Genomic DNA, 20,703 nt, shown 5'->3' with positions numbered 1-20,703 from the left:
AAGGAGGGGGTTTCCAGAACAGCTGATGTGCTAGTATAGCACGATATAGCTCTGTGTATATATATATTGTATGTTTTGATGTAACAGGGTCTGGTGGAAACCGCAAAGAGCTTCCACACTCAGGGAAACTTCCTGGCTGAGGAGATCCAGACCAGAGTGGCCCACACCATCAACAGGTCTGATAACTAAAATTCCAGACGTTTACATCATGCTCAGAGGTATTAATAATTATTGTACCTGACAGAGTATTAATGTTTCTCTGTCAGGTACAACAGTCTGTCGGAGCCCCTGCAGAGTCGGAGGGAAATCCTGGAGGCCTGGCAGGTTCTGTTCCAGTTCTACAGAGACCTGGAGGAGGAGGTGGCCTGGCTGAGCGACAGATTGCCCTCCATCACTGCTAAAGACTGGGGGAGCTCCCTGAGCAACACCCAGCAGCTGCTCCACAAACACCAGGTACTCACTGCCTCACTGTTCAGTTATACAAATGGGGGAAAAAAAGATACTGGGTCCGGATAAACCTTTGTTTAATGAATGGACGAATCTTCCCAAAACCTCCCTTTAAAAGCCCCTCTAACGAGCTCAGAGTTAGCTTTGTGCTGGTGCGTCTTTGTAAGTGTTTGAAATAAAACGTTTTGGATTTTTTTCCAGGCTGTGATGCAGGAGATCTCAAGCCGCACCCCATTGGTCCAGGCAGTTCAGGAAGCAGGACATAGTCTGGTGAGGAGTTACCAAAACTCTGGTGTTTGTTATAATGAAAAGAATGAAATAACGAGGTGGAGGAGACATTCGCAATCTATTTATGACCGCATTACATTGACCCATGCAGGTCAGAGGTCGTCACTTCGCATCTCACGACATCCGGGAGCGTCTGGAGGAGCTGAAGAGTCTCCAAGAGGAGCTGATGATGGAGGCGGAGAGGAAGGGGAAACTCCTGCAGGAGGCGCTCAGCATCCACACCTTCCTCGCTGAGGTGACACACTAACAAAAATACGTCTAGAAAGTTTATTATTATAGAAACGTTTGTGTCCGTGTGTCAGCATGTATAGTGTTGGTGTGTTCATTAACGTGTGTGTGTGTGGAGGTGTCTGAGCTGGAGCTCTGGTTGGAGGAGCAGCAGGCAGGTTTGGAATCTCGGGACTGTGGGAGAAGCGAGGAGGCGTCGGAGGCTCTGCTGAGGAGGCTGGACTCTGTGGACGTGGAGCTGGAGAACCAGAGGAGGACGGTGGAGAGGCTGCAGGAGGGCGGAGCCTCACTGCAGCACCTGGGACATCCCAACAGGTAAACAGACACAGAGCATAGTTATCTGTACAAACACCTGTACACTCAGGAGGTCAGGTACGACGATTAGCTAGAAACTCAGGGTCAGGGTCTATAAGAGGACTGCATGTTTGTTCAGGATTTGTTTGGCTCATTAAGTTTTTATTCATAAATCTCAAAATGTCTGTCTGTCTGTCTCTGTCTGTCTGTCTGTCTGTCTGTCTCTGTCTGTCTGTCTGTCTCAGCCAACTGGTCTCTGAGTCTCTCCCAGCTGTCCTCGAGTGCTTTGAGACTCTCCTCCGCCTCTCCGCCTCTCGTCGCGCCGCTCTGGAAGACCAGCTCCGCCTCTACGTGTTTGAGAGAGAAGCCAAAGAACTACAAACATGGCTGACCTCCAAGAAGACTGCGGCAGAGTCCAAGGACTGTGGACAAGATCTGGAGGATGTAGAGGTGAGTCACATAAGTACAAGATGAGCTTTGAGACTATAATAATTGTGATCTTAGGTGTCCTGTGAGGATCTAAATGCTGTTTCAGAGTTTTTTTCTCCCCACATCCAGCACCAGGAGCTAGCCACCAAGCTGCTACATCTCTAGCTGAACTGAAAACACACTGACTGACAAACCAAACTATATAGAATTGAACAAGGTGTTGAAATAGTTGTGTCAAACTGATCTCCCTCCTCACTGCTCCTCCCTCCATCTGCAGGTCCTTCAGAAAAAGTTAGAGGTTCTGGTGTCGGAGATGTCCGGTCTGGGTCGGAGCCGGCTGACCTCAGTGCAGCATCTCGGCAGAGGGCTGCAGCAGGACGGCCAAGCCCGGAGGAGGGATGAGGCCCTCAGCAGGCTGTGGGATGACCTCAACAGCAGCATCAGGACCAGAGAGCAGGTGCAACATAGGAAACGGTGCAAAATTAGACCTGATACCTGTGGTGGTTTTGGATGTGTAACAGCCTGTCCCGTGTCCTCCAGAGTCTGCAGTCAGCGAGGGAGATTCATCAGTTTAATCATGATGTGGACGAGCTGAAGGGCTGGATGGCTGAGAAGGAGGCTGTGCTGGACTCAGAGGACCAGGACCTGAACTCCATACAGACTCTGCTAAGACAACACGAGGCGCTGGAGGTAGGAAACAAGAGAGAGGAGGGACCCTCGTCTGGAGGGAGGGATGGACGATATGGAAAAATATACAACTGACTTTTTAGTTTTAGTTTGAACACCGTCTGTACAGCATCAGCTCACTGGCCTTGTTGTGGATGTCTGCCATCAGAGGGACCTGGGTCTGATCTCTGAGGAGGTGACCAGGAGCCGAGAGGAGGGCCGGGCTCTGAGCAGACGACAGCCTCGGGCCAGAACCGCCGTGACACAGAGGCTGGAGGAGCTGGAGGCCTGCTGGACCGGCATCCAGGACAAGGCCTCCCAACGCCGCTCCAGACTGGGCCAGGCTGAAGACGTGCAGAAATACTTATCATACTGGACTGAACTCACGTAGGTCCTCTTCATGCGAACTCATCAGCAGGCGGCCTGCCTTCACCATGACGACACAAACAAAACTTATGATCTTTATGATTAGTTTGTTGTTTGATTTGTTTCAGTGAACAGGGAGCCAGAGGCTCAGCAGCCTCCCAGTCTACTGACGTCCATACTGGGACATAAACATTAAAATCGTGATTTTTGAAGCTGATATGATATTGATATTTAAGACAAAAGAAATCTGACAATTCTAAATAAAGGATTGTGATGAGACACGTTCTAAGCAGTTAGGAAAAAAACACTAAATATGTAATTGTGACTGGTTAGAAACAAACAAAAACAACATCATAGAATTGCAGATGCAGTCTGTGTTCATGACACTGGATGTGGTGTCTCAGGTCCCGGCTGAGGGAGATGCTGTCTCTGGTACGAGGGGAGGCGCTGAGCGCGGAGGGAGCTGACCTGGAGCAGCTCGTTAAAAAGCACGATGAGTGCCGTGTCCAGATTGACAGACAGCTCAGCAAATCACAGGCTGTGAAAGAGGAAGGGAGGCGCCTGATAGAGGAAGGGAACTTCATGTCCCTGGAGGTGAGACACCCACAACAGTCTAAAATGTGACATCCTCAAAGAGGATAGTCTGCTAATAGCTTCCTCTGTTTCATTTCCCGTCCTCCTCCTAGGTGGAGGAGCGTGTCTGTGAGCTGGAGGAGCTGGAGGTGCGGGTGGAGAATGTTTGGGAGGAAACCAAGCTCCTGTATGAGGAGGAGCTGGAGATTTCACTTCTGCAGAGGGAGCTGGAGCAGGCAGAGCGCTGGCTGAGCTCCTACGAAAACATACTGACGGCTGAGGACTACGGGGTAGGTCTAGACCACATCGAGGAGTGGTCAGTGGTCAAGGACTGCGAGGCCACTGACAGCCAGGAAGTTGAGTGGTATTAGTAAGATAGTCCAGAGGTTTTCAAACCCGTAACTCCCCCTCTTCAAGGGGGCATGGAGGGAGAGACGGGAAACAAGATCCTGTGAGTCAGCAGTGAGTAGATTAAAAAAACTTTGATGTCATTCTCTCTCTGATGTCCTTCACAAATTAAAGTCTGTAAGTCTGCTTAGAAATCACTCACTGCAGAACCTGCCTGAGGATCCTCCTGTTTTTAAGTTTCCTTCAGTCTCACAGTGATCAGTGATAGTTGTCTGTTCAGCCGTGAGGACACTGCAGACAGGAGCTGCTGACAGCTGATTCAGCTGCTGTGATGGAGACAATTTGACTAAATGTAGAGGAAAAAAATGAGGTGCAAGTTATAGCCCACAGCTAACTCATTGATTCCATGGCAGCATTATACTTCCTGTTTACATCCCCCAAATTATGAGAACTGTACTTCCAAAACTCAGAGGGTGATTATCCTCAACTATGTTATATAAATGTGGTTTGGCAATGTGATTGATCTAAAACACAGAGGCTGAGGGGCAGGTCTACCCACATAGTTACCCACAGCATTCAGACCATGTTGTCATCTAAAGCTTTCTGTACTAAAACATGGCCGTTCTTCTGGTTCCTCCAGGACTCTGTGTCTGATGTTATGGAGCTCCTGAAGAGGCAGGAGGACTTGGAGGCAATGATCCAGGCCCAGAGCGACCGCTTCATCACACTGCAGAAGAAGAAAACGCAGGTTGGTTGGTACAAAAAAGAATGGAGGTAACTTGAAGACTGAAACACACTCTCTTAAATCTTAATGTTTTCTTTTTCTTCTCAGAGGGAGCAGAGACTGGGTCTGCATGGAAATGAGAACATGGACCCTGAGGACAGAAAACCTCCAGTCAGAGTTTCATCCCTCAGGAGTAAACCGTCGGATCCAAAGACCCCGCGGATCCCCTCCTCTAGAGACGTCATCCGCCGAGTCAGCAGTGGCCGGAGGACGGACAGAACAATCAGATCATCCCTGCTAGACAAGAAAACAGACGTTACTTGGGGGGCGACCGGTCTCACAACCTCTGCTAGCACCCCGCCCAGCCCGTCTCTCCACCTGGAGTCAGACCTGAGGAGGCGCTCCAGCAGGAAGGCTCAGAGACGGGCGTTGGAAGAAGAGGCCAACAGTCCTCCTGGTAGTCCCAGCTCCAGCCTGACTGTGAAGCCCTGGAGACTTCAAACCAGCCACTCAAACATGACGCCTGGCACTCCCCTCAGAGCTGACTCCTCCTCACCAAAACACCCAGAATCACCTCCACCCTCCTCCCCCAAACCTCCCTCGTCCCCTCAGACCTCAGTTTCTTTTTCATCTGAAGAGACTCCTGAGGTAGACTGTCGTCCCAGATCCAAACCTCCTCTGGCTCCAAAGCCCAGAATCTCCTCTACAGAGCGGGCGTTGGGACCCGAGAAGCCCAGTACACCACCTGACCCACCTCCACTAATCAGAGAGCTTGTTGCTCCCACTGAACCGCCACCTCCACCAGTCGCAGAGAGGTCCTCTGAACCACCAACGCCTTCAACGAGGAAACGACTCCACAACCAGGACTCTCAGATCAGCGAGCAGCCTGATCTTCCTGATTCTCCAACTCCACCTGCTGCTGAACAGGTTACACCACCTGACTCCCCGACCGCTGCACCAATCACAGAGGAGGATACTGAATCAGCTGACCTTGCTCCTCCAACACGCGAGCTGCCTCCGTCTCCCGCACAGCGACAGAGGAAGTTAGAAGATGTACCAGATGAAGGACCCGGCCTCCGCAGCTCCACACCGGAGGTAAAACTGTCACTCAAGTGAAATGAACTGTCGTGACTTTATGATTATTGGAAACTGATCGGCAGCTGCTCTCTCTCTCACCTGTGGTGTTGTCAGGTAACCGCAGCGCAGCCAATCAGAATGGAGGGGATGCTGGAGATCAAACTGAAACAAGGAGGAAACAAGGTGAGACAGGACGGAGAGTTTTCTGAAGGTGCTCAGACTGAATGTGATCACATATGGAGTCAGTGGAAAAATGTAGCTTTCATCCTGAAACTTAATAAACATACAGAGACAAGAGGCTGTCACTTAAATAGAGCTGGTCAGCTGTTCTTCACAAGGTTGGCAGTTCCGTCCTTGAACTCCAGAATCAGAAATCAGTTTATTGGCAAGTAGGTTTTCATATACAAGGATTTTTCTTTGGTATTCATACACAAGTCACAATAAATAATAATAAGTTATTCGATAGTCTGAAGAAAACGTGAGCGAACAGGTAGAAGTGTTCTTGAGCAAGACACCGAACCTCAAATGTCTCTCAAAGATTTTCTATGTGAAAAATGTATGACGTCATCCCAATGTCATGTCTTTGGGTTCATGCTAATGCTCATGTTCATCAACATCATGCTGAGTGTGGGCTTTACAAACCTTACCTCCAACATGGCTGACGGTGTGTCTTGTCTCTCTGTGATTGGCTGCTGCTGCAGGGTCTGGAGCACTGGGAGGAGGTGTTCGCTGTCCTGGGAGGAGAGACGCTTAGCCTGTTCAGAGACAGAGCAGCTGCTGCAGAGGTACGACAAAACACTGGTTCACTGGTTTAGACCCCGTGTCACTGTTGAATGGTTGATATTTGTGTAAATTACATTATTACTTGGTATCAGGAGGAAACATTCTCATATTTATGTTCCTGTATTATTCTCTTCTTCTCCCACTAATCACTGATCACAGAGTTCAGCTGCTAAACTTTAAATACTGAGTGAATCTTTCTGAAGCAGCAGAGACGTTTGAAGCTCCAGACGTCGTCAGTCATCATATTATTCTTTAGTTGACGTGACGTACAGCAGTGAAACAAGCTGCTTCTGTATCTCTATTAATTCTTCACGTGTTGACAGAAAGACTCATCTTCTGCCACAAGTCACACTTTAATAATGTCATTAATGAAATAGTGAGTGGAAACGTGTGTGTGTGTTGTGTTTCCACAGAGGGCCTCTAGGTGGCCTCCTATCAACATGGTTGGAGCAGTTTGCAGGGAGAACGTTTACTTCAGGAGGAAGGAGAACACGTTCAAACTGATGTGAGTGATCACGTTCACACCGCTGACTCTTTACAGCTTCACTGGATGAAGACGAGTTGACCTTTCATTTTCCCTCAGGTGGCTTTGAAGTTAGACATCATGTTTTCATTCTGTATGACGATATGTGAAATATATATTCCAGCAAATTATGGGAGATGTATGATGTGTTTACACTGAATGAAATATTCAAACAGACTGCATGTTTTTATAGCTGCATTATTATTAAAATATAGATGTCTGAAGTTTTGATATATTTGGGAACTTAATATAAAAGCCACACAACATGCTGTGCTAAGACAGGTTAGGTGATGTGTTTCTGTAAATAAATGTACAGTGTTGTTGTTGTTGTTGACTGTGTGTGTTGTTTGTGTATCTCAGACTGGAGGACGGCAGTCAGTATCTGTTCGCAGCGTCCAGCAGAGACCTCCAGCTGCTCTGGATGAAGAAGCTCCAGAGCTGCAGTGAATCTGCCAGCAGCGACTCTGACGACTCCGGGTGAGCAGACAGATTCATGTTGTGCTTGATACTGGTCCTGAGAGAACCCACTCAGACATACTGCTTTGTCTTGTCTTAACCTAAACCTCATTCTGATCCCTCGAGGTGTGTCGAGACAGAAAGTGAAGTTTAGAGTCAGTGGAAAAAGATGCGTGAGATCAAGACTCGTTTGTAAGGCGTAAGCAGATTATATATATATATGATTATATATATATGAATCCTTCCAGTGTGCTGATCAGATGTCGTGTGTCTCAGGTTCAGGGCCAGTCTGTCAGACCTGCTCAGACTTGTTCTGCAGTGTCACGTGAGCAGACTAAAATGCCTTTTCATAGATAGTTAAAACCTCAACATTTTAATGAACAAACTGTCGGACTTCTCAGGTGCATTCAGGGTCAAAACTCCAGCAACACCTGTTGTAACTTTATCATCAAGCTGACACGTTTCAACGCCTTCACCGACATACAGCACAAGCAATCATATACACACATTTAAAAAGTGGCAAAAAATAATGAACAACATTATAAAAGCACATAAATGAGGTCTTATGTGTGTTATGCGTTCTTAAAAATGTCAAAGTCCTCATTCATGCCTCTTTTGAAAATGGACGCTTGAGGGAAAGAAAATCCAAAGTTTGTTTCTGTTTCGTGTTTTAACACAACAAACAGCTGTACAGGAAGTAGATTTCACATTACTATAAAATCAACAAAATAATGTAGATTAGGGAATATTTGATCAAAGAATAATTCACTGCCAATTTAAGGACTTGACAGTCTTTGATGCGCTGCGAGCAGGATTTTGATCGGTACTCAGAAAACATTGATTTTTGATGCATTAATATTTTGGCCTTGCTGTGATTGTTATCCGTGGCCTGATCCCTCCTGCGCTGGTTGAACTGCTCCTGGTCTGAATGATTTTACTGATCAGAATGATTTTCTGAAATAAAATGACTGCCGTTGATTCAAAAGCGTTCGTGGCTGGTTTTGGGTTTGGAGTCAAACAGGAAGTCTGTCAGTAAGTGTTTTGATGGAGTTTCAGGCTGAAGTGGTTTCCTTCAAACAGCATCAGGTAATTTGACTTTGACTTTCACATCTACCTGTTCACACTGTGCACTGTGGGGACATCGGCCCCCTCAGGTGGGTGAGACGCCAAAGAAATGAAACTCCCTACCAGCAGGATTTTTCTTTAATGAGATACTTTGACAAGGTGAATTACATTCAGCGGGTACACAATGGTGGAAAAACACACGGTGGCACGGGACACAGCCGTGGGTCTATTCAGCTGTCATGCATTACATCTGGTTTAGTTTGCAGCATGGAGATGAAATACACAGTACTGCAGAGGCAACATGACTAATGCAGTCATACAAAACACTGATAAAATGATTTCTGCAGGACAGATATGTTTATTAACAGGTGTGGAAATAGAAATGTCAAAAGGAGCCATTTTGGCTTTAGCAGCGTTAGCATTGGAGCTATTTGTTGACCAACAACTGCAGTGACTGCAGCATCTCTGAAGTCCTGAGCTCGTAGTCGGCTAGTTTGAGCCCTAACTCAACCAGCCGGCTACAGGATGGACTGGTGACTTGCTTGTTAGCTAACAAGATACAACATTTAAATCAGGCAGCTTTGGAACTGTTGCAAGGAGGATTTTCTCTTATTATGTAGCTAGGCCACCAATTTCCCCCTCCTTCCAGTCTTTGTGCTAAGTTAGGCTAACCAGGTCATAGACACATTTCATTGTTTTTCCATACATTTTCTCTCTTAACATATCCCCCAGTTTCTAGTTAGCTAGCAGGTAAGATAACATTGGCTTTTTAGCTAACAAGACTTTGCTCATTAGCAACTGAAGTCTGTTAAAGTAACTTTGAGCTAAGCTAGCGGTACTGTACTGGACGGACAGAGATGAAACTGATATCCATCTTCTCTTCTTTCTGAAAATAGACAGAAAACGGTCAACAAGATTTCAATAAATCTCATTAAAAGCCAAAGTCGAGGGATGAGGACTCACGTCAAATACTACAAATGCTAACATCAGCTTGTTGTTCAGGAGAGCGTCATCAGTCAACCTGAGTTTGGAGAAGTTGGCCGAGGCTCCGGAGGATTCGGCCCCGACTAAACCACTCGACAGGAGACCTGAGAGCCTTGAGAGACAGTCATCCTCAGAGGGGCAACCTCCTCCCAAACCCCCCCACACATACTACAACAAACACAGCTACCCTGAGGAAGGGGAGGTCAGGACCACAGGTGAAACGACTGCATGTTAGCTTGTTGTTCAATGCTAACGACCCGGTCATCAGTGAGCATGAGAATGAATCTGTGTGGATATTTGGTCTGATAGTGATTTATTGCACTGCAGGTACACAGAGCCTTCAAAACCAGCCCCCTTCAGTGCCTCCTCCTCCACCCCCTGACACCCAGGACCCCCCCACTGTGACCCCCCAGGTAACAGACGACAACAAAGACAAGTCGAGGAGGAGCGTCTTCAGGAAGTTTTTCTCAAAGAAGTAGAGCTTCGTTGACTCTCCTCCTCACCAGGCAGTCCATTCATTCTGGGAAGCCAAATGGTGCAGGTGACGCAGCCACTGGACGTTGATGTTGGAATAATAAGGTTTACCACTGAAAACAGGGACACAATTTCCAGACATGACGCTAGAGGAGGCGACATAAAAGTCTTATCAGATGCCAAGTAGAAATAGTTTTACTGACAAAGTGCTTTTATTTGACATGTTCACAAAGTGCCTCAGAGAGTAAAGGTGACTAAAAATGAGCGATGGTGACAGTCAACAGGTGTGACCCAATCAGCAGCGACGTGCCTTGTTTGAAAAGAACGCAAAGAATGTCCTTCTCAGCTGCCGTAGTTTCAACGCTTGAGTGACACAACAGGGTGTTCAACGCACCGACGTTCCCGTTTAAATGAAGCGCCCTCGCTGCGTTGTCAGTGACACCTGCTGACCGGTGTTTCCACGGTGACAGTCAGTGACGCCTGCTGACCAGTGTTTCCATGGTAACCTGTCGGACATATACAGATATACAGCAGGTCTGCAGTCCACCGCTGGAAGCTGTTGGTATCGTTACACTCTGAGTAAACTGTTGGATTCTTCCAGAGCTGAGCAGTTTTCAGTCTGTCTGTGAAACCGGCTGCAGGTCACTGATGAAGAATCTCTTCACACCACCTCGAGTGAGAGTCTGCTCGTGTGTCTCATCTAAAACAGTGTGAAGAGTTTTGCTCCTGAAGATCTCCACCTTTGAAAATGATCGACAGCAAATCAATTCAAACAAATTTGGCACATTTAGGAGCAGAAAAGGCTCATGGAGATAAAACCTTAACGGGATGACGCGCCGTGTTTTAGTGATTTTAAAAGATGAACTTTGGCTCAGTGTTTCTGGAAATGAACTCCATTTATTTATTAATGAGCAACAAATCCAAACATCTTCACACTCATCCTCTCTCCATTCAATCAGATCAATAAGTCAATCATTAAAGATAATGAGTCAGATTAAGACTGTTGAGAGAAATCAGGAGTTCAAACACTTATTCAGTTTGGGAAATTAAAGTCAGTTGAAGTGTCTGAGAGTCATTGAGACAAACTGACTCCAGTTGATATGAATCATAAACATCATAAACATGTGACGTCATCGTTTATCTGTTGTTTCCGATCAGATATTCAGAGTTTTAGACTGAAGCTTCTGTATTAACTAATAATCTCATTCATTGTATTGACTCCTGCTCTGTGGTCCATGTATTGATACATATTGTTAAAACTAGAGTTTCATAGATGAACAAAACTCATTCATTTGATTGAATCTCACTGAATGTTTTAATTAAATATTTCCACGTTTCATCGTCGACTTCCTGCTCCTCCTCCTCCTCCTCCTCCTCCTTCCTCTCAGAGGAGATCTGAGCGAGTTGTGTGGCAACATGTGCAAACACCATCCATGTATTGATTCATTGATCCAGAGGTTCGTCTTCCAGTCAGTGATGCTGAGGTCAAAGGTCAACTCTTGGAGCTGAGAGGGTTGAGTGTTGGTCGTCTTATATTTACATGAACAGTTTAACCTTCACGCACAAGCTTCTTTTTCCAAGTTGGGTTTGTAGCGGGTCGGCGCTGGTACGTCCTGCCTCCAGGAAATAGCCTCATCCAACACTGACGGAAGCTCTCACCTGCTCCACCGACTCGACCGCGTTTATATGTTACCAAATAATATATATGTTCAACTTACTGCTTAACTTATTGTTCAACTTACTCGACTAAACTGTTATAGGAGTGCAGGAGGTGACTGACGCATGTTTGTCCCTCTGGGTTACCGTAGCTGTATTTATACCACAAGCCTGAATACTCAACGACCTTCTGGCTGTTTCCTGTTCAGATCTTCAGGTCATTGGTTCCCGACCTTGTGACCCTTCAACCTAAGCCGTGTCCACTTGTGAGCCCTGAGACCAACCAAAGGAGGGTCTCTGCTTGTTTTATCTGGTGCGTGTTTTACGGTAATAATGAGTAGTGACAGAAAAGTAGGTAGTAGTAGTAGTAGTAGTAGTAGTAAGACAGTACTTTTACTGCAGCACCTGAATACTTGCTCCTCCTCCGGTCTGTGGAGTCAGTGGTGAGACAGGTGTAATTCCTCCTCTCCGCCTCACGGCGTCGCTGTCGGTGCAGTAATGGGCCTCCTCTCCGCCTCTCGGGGCTCTCAGTTTGAGTCTGCGGGCTCCAGCCGGCAGATTGTCCGGTTCAGAAGTTTATTTTCTGCGCTTGACATTGATTGAACCATTAACCCTGCGGCGCCAACACCGCTAATGATTCCCCTGCTTGTTTTTGTGCAGCAGGACAGCAGGACCTTCTCTCTGACTGCGTCCCTCTCAGGTCCCGCTTCTGCTTCAGGAACCCATGTTTTCACTGCTGGAGCTGTTTGTTAATTCAGATTAGAGATTCACAGATGAAGTTTAAAGATGCAGAATCAGTGTCACAACGGTTTTAACCCCTGAAACAAACACAAAGTCTGTTCAGGAGCAACGACAGCAGAAATATAATAAACTCAATTCAAGAAATTTCAACAAAAAAGATTTCAATGCGACGATTCAAATAAAACGAGGTTCCGAGAAATGATCCAAATCTGTCTGAGCCGACTGCGTTTATCAGGCTACTGTAGAAATATGTCTATTATTGTAATATTATGTGTTTTCTTTTCCTTGCAAACATCATTTTCATTTTTAAATGATGAATAAATGTCGCTTTCCTGCACAGAGAGGACTGTAAAGTGTCCAATGAAGGAAACAGTAAAAACGCTCATAATATTAAAGAGATCTGGTCCCATCAGGAAACATCAGTTTGGATTCTGAATACATGATGAAAATAAAGTCTTATATTCTCCCTTAAATAACCTCTGAGCTGCATTCATGTTATCTAGTGCACATTTAAGTGGAAATGAAAGGTTTAATTCAGACACCTGACAGCTTTCATCTGTCTCACTGGATGTTTTGCATTCTTGTATTTTAGCTCCAGAATATCAACAAGCAGCAGCTTCGCTGTCTCCGTTGTTTCTTTGCTGTGTTGGACATCTTTTTGTCCCTCCAGGCCTCCGTCTGATTCCCGCTTCGACATTCAGCTCACGGAGACAGAGAAGAGAAGCAGCAGGAGCTCAGAGACCGACCTGTCTGTCTCCCGCTGCCCACCAAACCCAGTTTAACCTCTTCCATAACCAGTCAGCCGTCTCACCGCACCACTGGGCAGACGGACACTTTTCTGTTCATTTACATTAGTTTCTGCAGACTGAAGCTTCAGCTGCTTCCTCTCCACTCTGCTGCAGAAGAATATTAATGTATTCATTAATTACTCAATTCATTCATTAATTAATTAATTAGTTTTCGACCTCTGCAGAGAAATAAAACGACACTTAGACCAACATTATATTGTGTTTCTTTTTCACCTTAAAACAAATGTTTCTCAGTGAGCTTCTCCGGGAGACTCCGTGTGTTTGAAATGCTCATTCAGGAATAATAATAATAATAATAATATATATATATATATATTTATTATATTTCTTCTTCATGTGTGGAGAATAAAAAGAACAAACAACAGAACCGTTGATATAATGTGAGTTTGCAGCTTCACGTCTTTAACGGACACATTAAAGACTGAACTGTTGTCATTTTAAACTTTATGAGTTCACAGTTTTGTTTCTGTTCAGACGTAATTTTAGTTTGAATACTTTGAATCATTTGCTTCATAACAAAGAAACGTTACGGCAGAAATACGGTGAAATGACGTCAGTGTTTATTCAGGCCTTCATCTCGCTCCTTTCACGCTCTCACTGTTCATTCTTCAGACCAGTTTGAGCTGGTTTCTACACCTTTATACTGGTTTTATTTCGACGTCACAACAACAGGTAAACACCTGTCACAAGCTGAAAACAAGCGTCTTCTTGTGTCTTTGATCCCTGCAGGACAAATGAAACCCTGCAGCTGTTCAGACCGAATCACCAGTCGATCAGAGATGAAACCTTCAAATAAATCGATCCGACTGGAAAAGGCTGCGGGGGGGGGCTTTGTATCGGTCCAGTTCCTGTTTCCGCCGCTGGGGGGCGCCCTCTGTCCTCCTCAGCCGTCTTCTTCTCTCTCTGCTGTTGAGCCCTCATTTATTATCTCACAACTTTCCTTCTGAGCCTTAAAGCCAATAATAATAATAATACTTATAATAATAATAATACTGATAATACTAATAATACTGATAATACTTATAATACTAATAATACTGATAATAATAATAATACTGATAATAATCATAATACTTATAATACTAATAATACTTATAATACTGATAATACTTATAATACTAATAATACTTATAATACTGATAATAATAATAATACTGATAATAATCATAATACTTATAATACTAATAATAATCATAATACTGATAATACTAATAATACTGATAATACTAATAATAATAATACTGATAATACTGAAGCTGCTGACAAGCAGCCGGAGTGCTGAGAGATCACTCAGCATCCATGTGTTCAAACATTCAGACTGAAGGAAGAAACCTTCTTCATCCAGCCTCCACCCTCCAGCATCCACCCTCCAGCATCCACCCTCCAGCCTCTACCCTGCAACATCCAACATCCAGCATCCAACATCCACCCTGCAACATCCACCCTGCAACATCCAGCATCCACCCTAACACCCAGCCTCCAGCATCCACCCTAAGACCCAGCCTCCACCCTCCAGCCTCTACCCTGCAACATCCAACATCCAGCATCCAACATCCACCCTGCAACATCCAACATCCACCCTAACACCCAGCCTCCAGCATCCACCCTGCAACATCAAGCATCCAGCCTCCAGCATCCACCCCGCAACATCCAACATCCACCCTGCAACATCCAGCATCCACCCTAACACCCAGCCTCCACCCTCCAGCCTCTACCCTGCAACATCCAACATCCAGCATCCAACATCCACCCTGCAACATCCAGCATCCACCCTAACACCCAGCCTCCACCCTCCAGCCTCTACCCTGCAACATCCAACATCCACCCTAACACCCAGCCTCCAGCATCCACCCTGCAACATCAAGCATCCACCCTGCAACATCCAGCATCCAGCCTCCAGCATCCACCCCGCAACATCCAACATCCACCCTGCAACATCCAGCATCCACCCTGCAACATCCAACATCCAGCCTCCAGCATCCACCCTGCAACATCCAGCCTCCAGCATCCACCCCGCAACATCCAACATCCACCCAGCAACATCCAGCATCCACCCTCCAGCATCCACCCTAACACCCAGCATCCACCCTCCAGCCTCTACCCTGCAACATCCACCCTGACATCCAGCCTCCAGCATCCACCCTGCAACATCCAGCATCCACCCTGCAACATCCAACTAGCAACCTCCACCCTCCAGCATCCAACATCCACCCTGCAATATCCAACCTCCACCCTCCAGCATCCACCCTGCAACATCCTACATCCACCCTGCAACATCCAACCAGCAACCTCCACCCTCCAGCATCCACCCTCCAACATCCTACATCCACTCTGCAACATCCAACATCCACCCTTCATTCCTCCACCCTTCATTCCTTCTTGACCTCCTCAGGCAGGACCGAACAGGGTTCAGAGGTCACAGGTGAAGGCAGGATGAAGGTTCTGGTTTCTGAAATCAACTTGAAGAACAGTTTGGGTGTACATGACAAAACGGATTCCCTGAAGGCCCCTTAAAAGAACCCAAAACAAGAAGCCAAAACAAGAACCCACTTAAGCCCCTTAAGAAATCTTAGAAATACCCGTTTATGAAGACTTAAAAAAACAGGGGAACTTATGTGAGGACCAGAGGAATACCTTCAGAGCTGCTTGGACCCCTTTATGAACCACAGGATCCCCCTTAACAACCCCTAGACCCCTTTAAGAAAACCCTCTGGATCATACTTGAGAACCATTCAAGGGCTACTGGAACCCCATTAAGAACAACAGGACCTAGACCCCATCAAGAAGCCAGAGCTTCCTCTTCAGTAACCCTGGAATACCCTCAAGAACCCCTTGACCCCTTACAACCCTCATTAGGAACCAGCGGAACCTCCTCAAGAACTCAAGGAACCCTTTTAAGAGCAGCTAGAACGCTTAAGGACCCCCCTGAAACTGAACCGTGTTAAGACCCAGTGGAAGTTCCTTAAGAACCCAAAAAACCCAAAAGTGCTTCTGAAACCGCCTTAATAACCTCAATGTCCCCCCTAAGTTATCTTAGGACATTCTTAAAACCCCTGGATCTGACAACGAACCCCGTTAAGAGTCAGAACCACCTCCTTAAGCACCTATGGTACCCCTTAATGGCCGCTGGAACCTGTTAAAGAACCACAGGAACCCATTAATATAATAATCATTAGATTTGGTTTCAGAACCCCTGAAACCGGTTGAACTCCTAGAACCCCCTAACAAACCCCCTTAAGCTCTTGAGGAACCCCTGTAAAGGCCACTGGAACCTTTGCTTTGTCAGGTTTGACGTTCTCCACTTTCTAACTGCCTCCTGATCAGCTCTCTCCTGATCAGTCACTATTGATTACTCCTGAATAAAACATCTTCCTGTGGTTCTGTTTGATATTCTGCAAAGTGAAAACAAACATTTCTGTCACAAACCAAAACTCTGAACTTTAAACGTTTTCCTGCTGTGGAGGAATCTGATCTGAAAACAGTGTTCAGGTTGATGAAATATCGCAGCTAAAATTATCACCAGTTGGTGTAAAACTGACGGGCTGAATGAAGACAGATGTTCCGATAAAATCCATGAACAGAATTAATCTTCTGCGAGTTGAGTTGTTAATTATGACGGAGGTCAGAGGTCACCCTCATGTTTCTTTCTCTGATTAAATTTAAAAATCATCTCTCTGTTCCACTAAAACACAAATATATCACATAAAAACATTTTCATGGTGATAATTACCTTTTTGTTTTTAGAACAGTCAATAAATCCATTTTATATAAAGTATAAATTGACATTAAATCCAGATTAAAGTATACAGTATATGTTCTGCATTATTGTGTCAAATAAAAATGTTTAAATCTTTCAATAAACTGGATTAAATGTGTCGTCTTAATGAACATCTGGTTGCTGTAAATATACATCATTTCCTTACAGATTTAAATAACTGGCTCATATTGTAAAAGCAGCTGGTGATTTCATCACTTTAATAAGAAAGTTTATTTCAAAACTTATTTGTGTTTCAGCAGATTTTTGTAATTACAAACAGTTCAGACAAATATGTAATTTTAAGGTTTCTTCTTTTTATTTGTTTGACCTTTTTTTCCTGAGGAAATTCAAATGTTTAAATTGTGCTCTAAAATTCAGGAGAAAATGAAATGAGTCTGGCCTGGTTTGCTTTAAAGTCCCAGGTGGAAGTTCACCAACAAACAAAGAGGCAAGAAGAGTCAACCTCTCTCTCTGATCCTTGTCACTGCAAATTTGAGCATTTAAATATATCAGAAAAAATGAATAGAGTCTGGTCTGGTTTGATTTGAATACCCAGTTGTCAACATCTCCATCTCTCATGCTTCACACTACACATTTTAGCATTTAAATGTGTTGTACAATTCAGTATTAAATGAACAGAGTCTGGTTTGGGCAGATTTGAAATCGCAGTTGTTATCTGATTGACAAAAGAGGCACGGGTCAACGTTTCCCTCACCCTCCAAACTGCATATTTGAGCTTTTAAGCGTGTTCTAAAATTCAGAAGAAAATGAATGGAGTTTGGTTTGACTTGAAGTGCCAGTTGTTACTTGATAGAAGCAAGTCAAACTCACTCTCATAGGTCACACTGCACATTTGTTGATACTTGGCCAACAAAAGAGGCTACAGGCGGCCTCTCCCGACCACGTCTCAGACTTTAATGCTGCCAATTTCAACGTTTTAATATTCTGAAGAAAACAAACCCATTCTGGTTTGTTTTTAGTGAAATGTGTGTCCACATCTTTTTATTGCAGGCGACCAGAGAAGCCTCCTCTCTGCACTCTCTGATGAATCCACCTGCTGGCTGTGTTTTAAAGGTTGAATCCGATGTTTCTTAAAATCAAGAAACCTGCAACAGACGCTTCACTTCCCAGGCTGGATGAGTGCCCCCCCCCCACCCCCCCAGTCCTGTTTGGATGCTGCAGGCTCACAGCTCGACAGACACAAGCAAGAATTTACCTCAACACATAAACACACGCGCGCACGCGCAGCAGAACGGAGCCGGTGAACGGTCCAAACTGCGCTCACATCCTCAGCTTCTGTGAGCAAACTAACAACAACAACAACAACAACAACAACAAACAAGCAGTATGTTTAGTTCACGGAGTGTCAGAGAATCTGACAAACAATCATCCAGATGAACTACCCCGTCAAAATAAAAGCACGACAAAAATCACACAATATTCCCCAAATAAATTAGGCTTCAATACACACTGAATCTTATTATTATTATTATTATTATTATTATTAATAATAATATTATTATTATTGTTAAGTTTGAAGGTTCAGTCTTAAAATAACAGTTTGACAAAAACAGAAGTCGTCATGACTTGCTGTGTTTTTTCGAGTCAGTAAGTGGACCGTGTGATTTCTTCTCAATTATTATTATTATTGTCTTAGTAGTCAGCCTAATAATACACTATAATAACTGTTTGTTTTTTTAAATAAATCTCTGCTCACTTAGTTTTGCATTTTTAGAAGTATTTTGTTTGTAGCTCATCTTTCTCTCTTCAGTCATTTAGAAATGACAAAATAATAAAAATGTGGGAATAAATCTTCACTTTTAGCAAAAAGCCCCAAACAAAGAAAGAAAGAGCAATAAAGGACCAAACAGTCAGAAACCTTCAAACAAACCAAAAGAAATGGAGGAATTCATTTGCAGTTTTATTTTTGCGTGAAAACAGATCTTTTCTGTTTCTGCACCGCAACAAACCCGCAGTCATCTGCGGTTCATGTTGAGACTCAGTTTCATCAGAAACTTCCAAACGGAAATAAACACCTTGTTTAGCTGTAAGCTGTTGCTGCTTGTGACTCACTTCTTCTTCTTCTCTTCTTCTTCTTCTTCTTCTTCTCTTCTCTTCTTCTTCTTCTTCTTCTTCTTCTTCTCTTCTTCTTCTTCTTCTTCTTCTTCTTCTTCTTCTTCTCTTCTCTTCTCTTCTTCTTCTTCTTCTTCTTCTTCTTCTTCTTGACTGATGCATTTTAAAAGTGTCTCATTTACTCACATAAACTCTTTTCTTCTCTTGTTGGATCCGGATTCACATCAGAAACAGAAACAGACACTTTAGTTTGTTTTCTGATGATTCAGTGTTTCTCTGAAGTCGCTCTGCAGCTCTCAGTCCGCCTTAAAACTGTCGCGGGGTCACTGTCTTTAAGGTGGACATGAAGAGTTCAGGCGTTGTGTTAATAATCTGCTTCAGACAACATGATCAGTTCAGACGGAGCAACAATACTATCAGCAATCGGAATTAGTGGTACTGATATTAGTAGTCTGATAATAACAACAGTAGGAGGAATTCCAGCAGCAGTACTGTGTCAGCAGTATAAATGTAGTATAGCAGTATAGTAATACTACACATCATCGTAACTAGTGCAGTTTTAGTTGTAGTATCAGTAGTAGTTGTACTAAAGATAATATTTTATGTTTCCTTAATATCATTAAGGAAACAAATGAACACATTTTGTATCATCAGTCTAATGTGTTTATTATTTGTGGTCACGTGTTTACAGTCTCGTGGTCACGAGGTAAAAACAACTAGTGTTATTAGCAGCAGTTAATACTAATAATTGTTTCCTTATGTAGACGGTGTGGTGTGAGTAGTGTGAGTAGTACACGCAGTATAGTAGTATATGCAGTAGTGACTCCCATCAGGTCAATAAAACCCAACATGCCCAGTAACAACCTCAACGTCTCACCCTCAGTATTCATCATGCAGCAGTAAATGAAGGAGTAGAGTACTCGCAGTAGTACGTGGTACTAGTACTGGAACCAGTACCAGCAGCCACAGTAGTAGTGGAAGTATTTTAATGAATAATTATATTAAGTGAAATAAATCCTGTTGGAAACGTGTTGTAATCATCCTTCAGAGGTTATGAATAATATTTAATAAATATCAGTGAAACATTTCAGTTTTAGAACCTCCGCGCGCTCCTCCGGCGGCCTGTTCAGTGTTTCTGCCTCCACTTCCCCGCGTGCTGCTGGCAGATTCTCCTCCACCGTGAAGCCGCCGGGAGGAAACTAACGAACCTTCCTGGAAGCAGCAGCCTGACACGGCACCGTGTTTACGCCTCCACGGCGCACTTTTTACGCACATTTTACGCACATTTTACGCACAGAGAACCGGCCTCGGAGAAACAGCTCGTGGCCTCTCAGTCTGCTGCAATCACCTCCGCGTGTCCTGACCGTGTCCGCGTGCCCTCCGGATCCCCTCTCCTCGGTTTATTTTCCCTCCGAGTCTGGATGCAAACAGTTCTGAAGACGCCGAAGGGGAAAATATTTGAGTGTAAATATGAGGAGCGGCGGGGATTTGGGTGTACGCACGCACGGTGTGTGTTTTCCAGCGACGGTTTTAGTTTAGGTGGGGGAGAGAATGGGAGAGGGGAGGGGTGAGGCGAAGGCAGACGGGTGTTGATAGGGGTGAGTGTGTTTTCGACGCTGCAAAAAGTGTCCGTGTTGGCGAGTCATTTGGGCGTGAAAGACGCAATGAAAGTCTGATTTCTCTTCAGAAAAGATTTGAAAAAAACACAGAATTAGGTAAAAACTAATATACACTTTCAAATAAAGCTGACTTCATTTTACAAATCAAGTGTTTGGGTTTTAAAAGGAGACTAAAATGTGAGCTGGAGCCACTAGTTTCAACATAAAAATGCACAGAAATCATCACAACTCACCAAACAAACGATTCGCTTTAGAAACAATAAAAATTCAAATATAATCTGTCAGATTTTCTGTTTCATTTTGATCAAATTCGGATTGTTTAA

General features: G+C 44.5%; 1 protein-coding gene across 1 annotated transcript in view; it reads left to right on the top strand.

The window, feature by feature from the left end:
- The window catches only part of sptbn5 (spectrin, beta, non-erythrocytic 5), a 41,830-nt gene extending 32,100 nt beyond the window's left edge, over window positions 1-9,730 (top strand). Inside the window, exons 61-79 of the mRNA XM_070920368.1 lie at window positions 88-176; window positions 267-453; window positions 649-717; window positions 827-970; window positions 1,082-1,278; window positions 1,503-1,707; window positions 1,964-2,143; window positions 2,227-2,376; window positions 2,522-2,739; window positions 3,123-3,312; window positions 3,405-3,581; window positions 4,280-4,387; window positions 4,472-5,458; window positions 5,555-5,623; window positions 6,142-6,225; window positions 6,637-6,728; window positions 7,107-7,223; window positions 9,270-9,466; window positions 9,579-9,730. Coding sequence (XP_070776469.1) covers window positions 88-176; window positions 267-453; window positions 649-717; window positions 827-970; window positions 1,082-1,278; window positions 1,503-1,707; window positions 1,964-2,143; window positions 2,227-2,376; window positions 2,522-2,739; window positions 3,123-3,312; window positions 3,405-3,581; window positions 4,280-4,387; window positions 4,472-5,458; window positions 5,555-5,623; window positions 6,142-6,225; window positions 6,637-6,728; window positions 7,107-7,223; window positions 9,270-9,466; window positions 9,579-9,730 — 3,612 coding nt within the window. The remainder of the gene's footprint in view (window positions 1-87; window positions 177-266; window positions 454-648; window positions 718-826; window positions 971-1,081; window positions 1,279-1,502; window positions 1,708-1,963; window positions 2,144-2,226; window positions 2,377-2,521; window positions 2,740-3,122; window positions 3,313-3,404; window positions 3,582-4,279; window positions 4,388-4,471; window positions 5,459-5,554; window positions 5,624-6,141; window positions 6,226-6,636; window positions 6,729-7,106; window positions 7,224-9,269; window positions 9,467-9,578) is intronic.
- The last annotated feature ends 10,973 nt before the right edge of the window (window positions 9,731-20,703 follow it).

Source organism: Enoplosus armatus, chromosome 15 (genome assembly GCF_043641665.1).
Source record: "Enoplosus armatus isolate fEnoArm2 chromosome 15, fEnoArm2.hap1, whole genome shotgun sequence".
Classification (NCBI taxonomy): Eukaryota; Metazoa; Chordata; class Actinopteri; order Centrarchiformes; family Enoplosidae; genus Enoplosus; species Enoplosus armatus.
The sequence above is the reverse complement of the archived record's forward strand: the minus strand, read 5'-3'. Positions and strand labels throughout refer to the sequence as shown.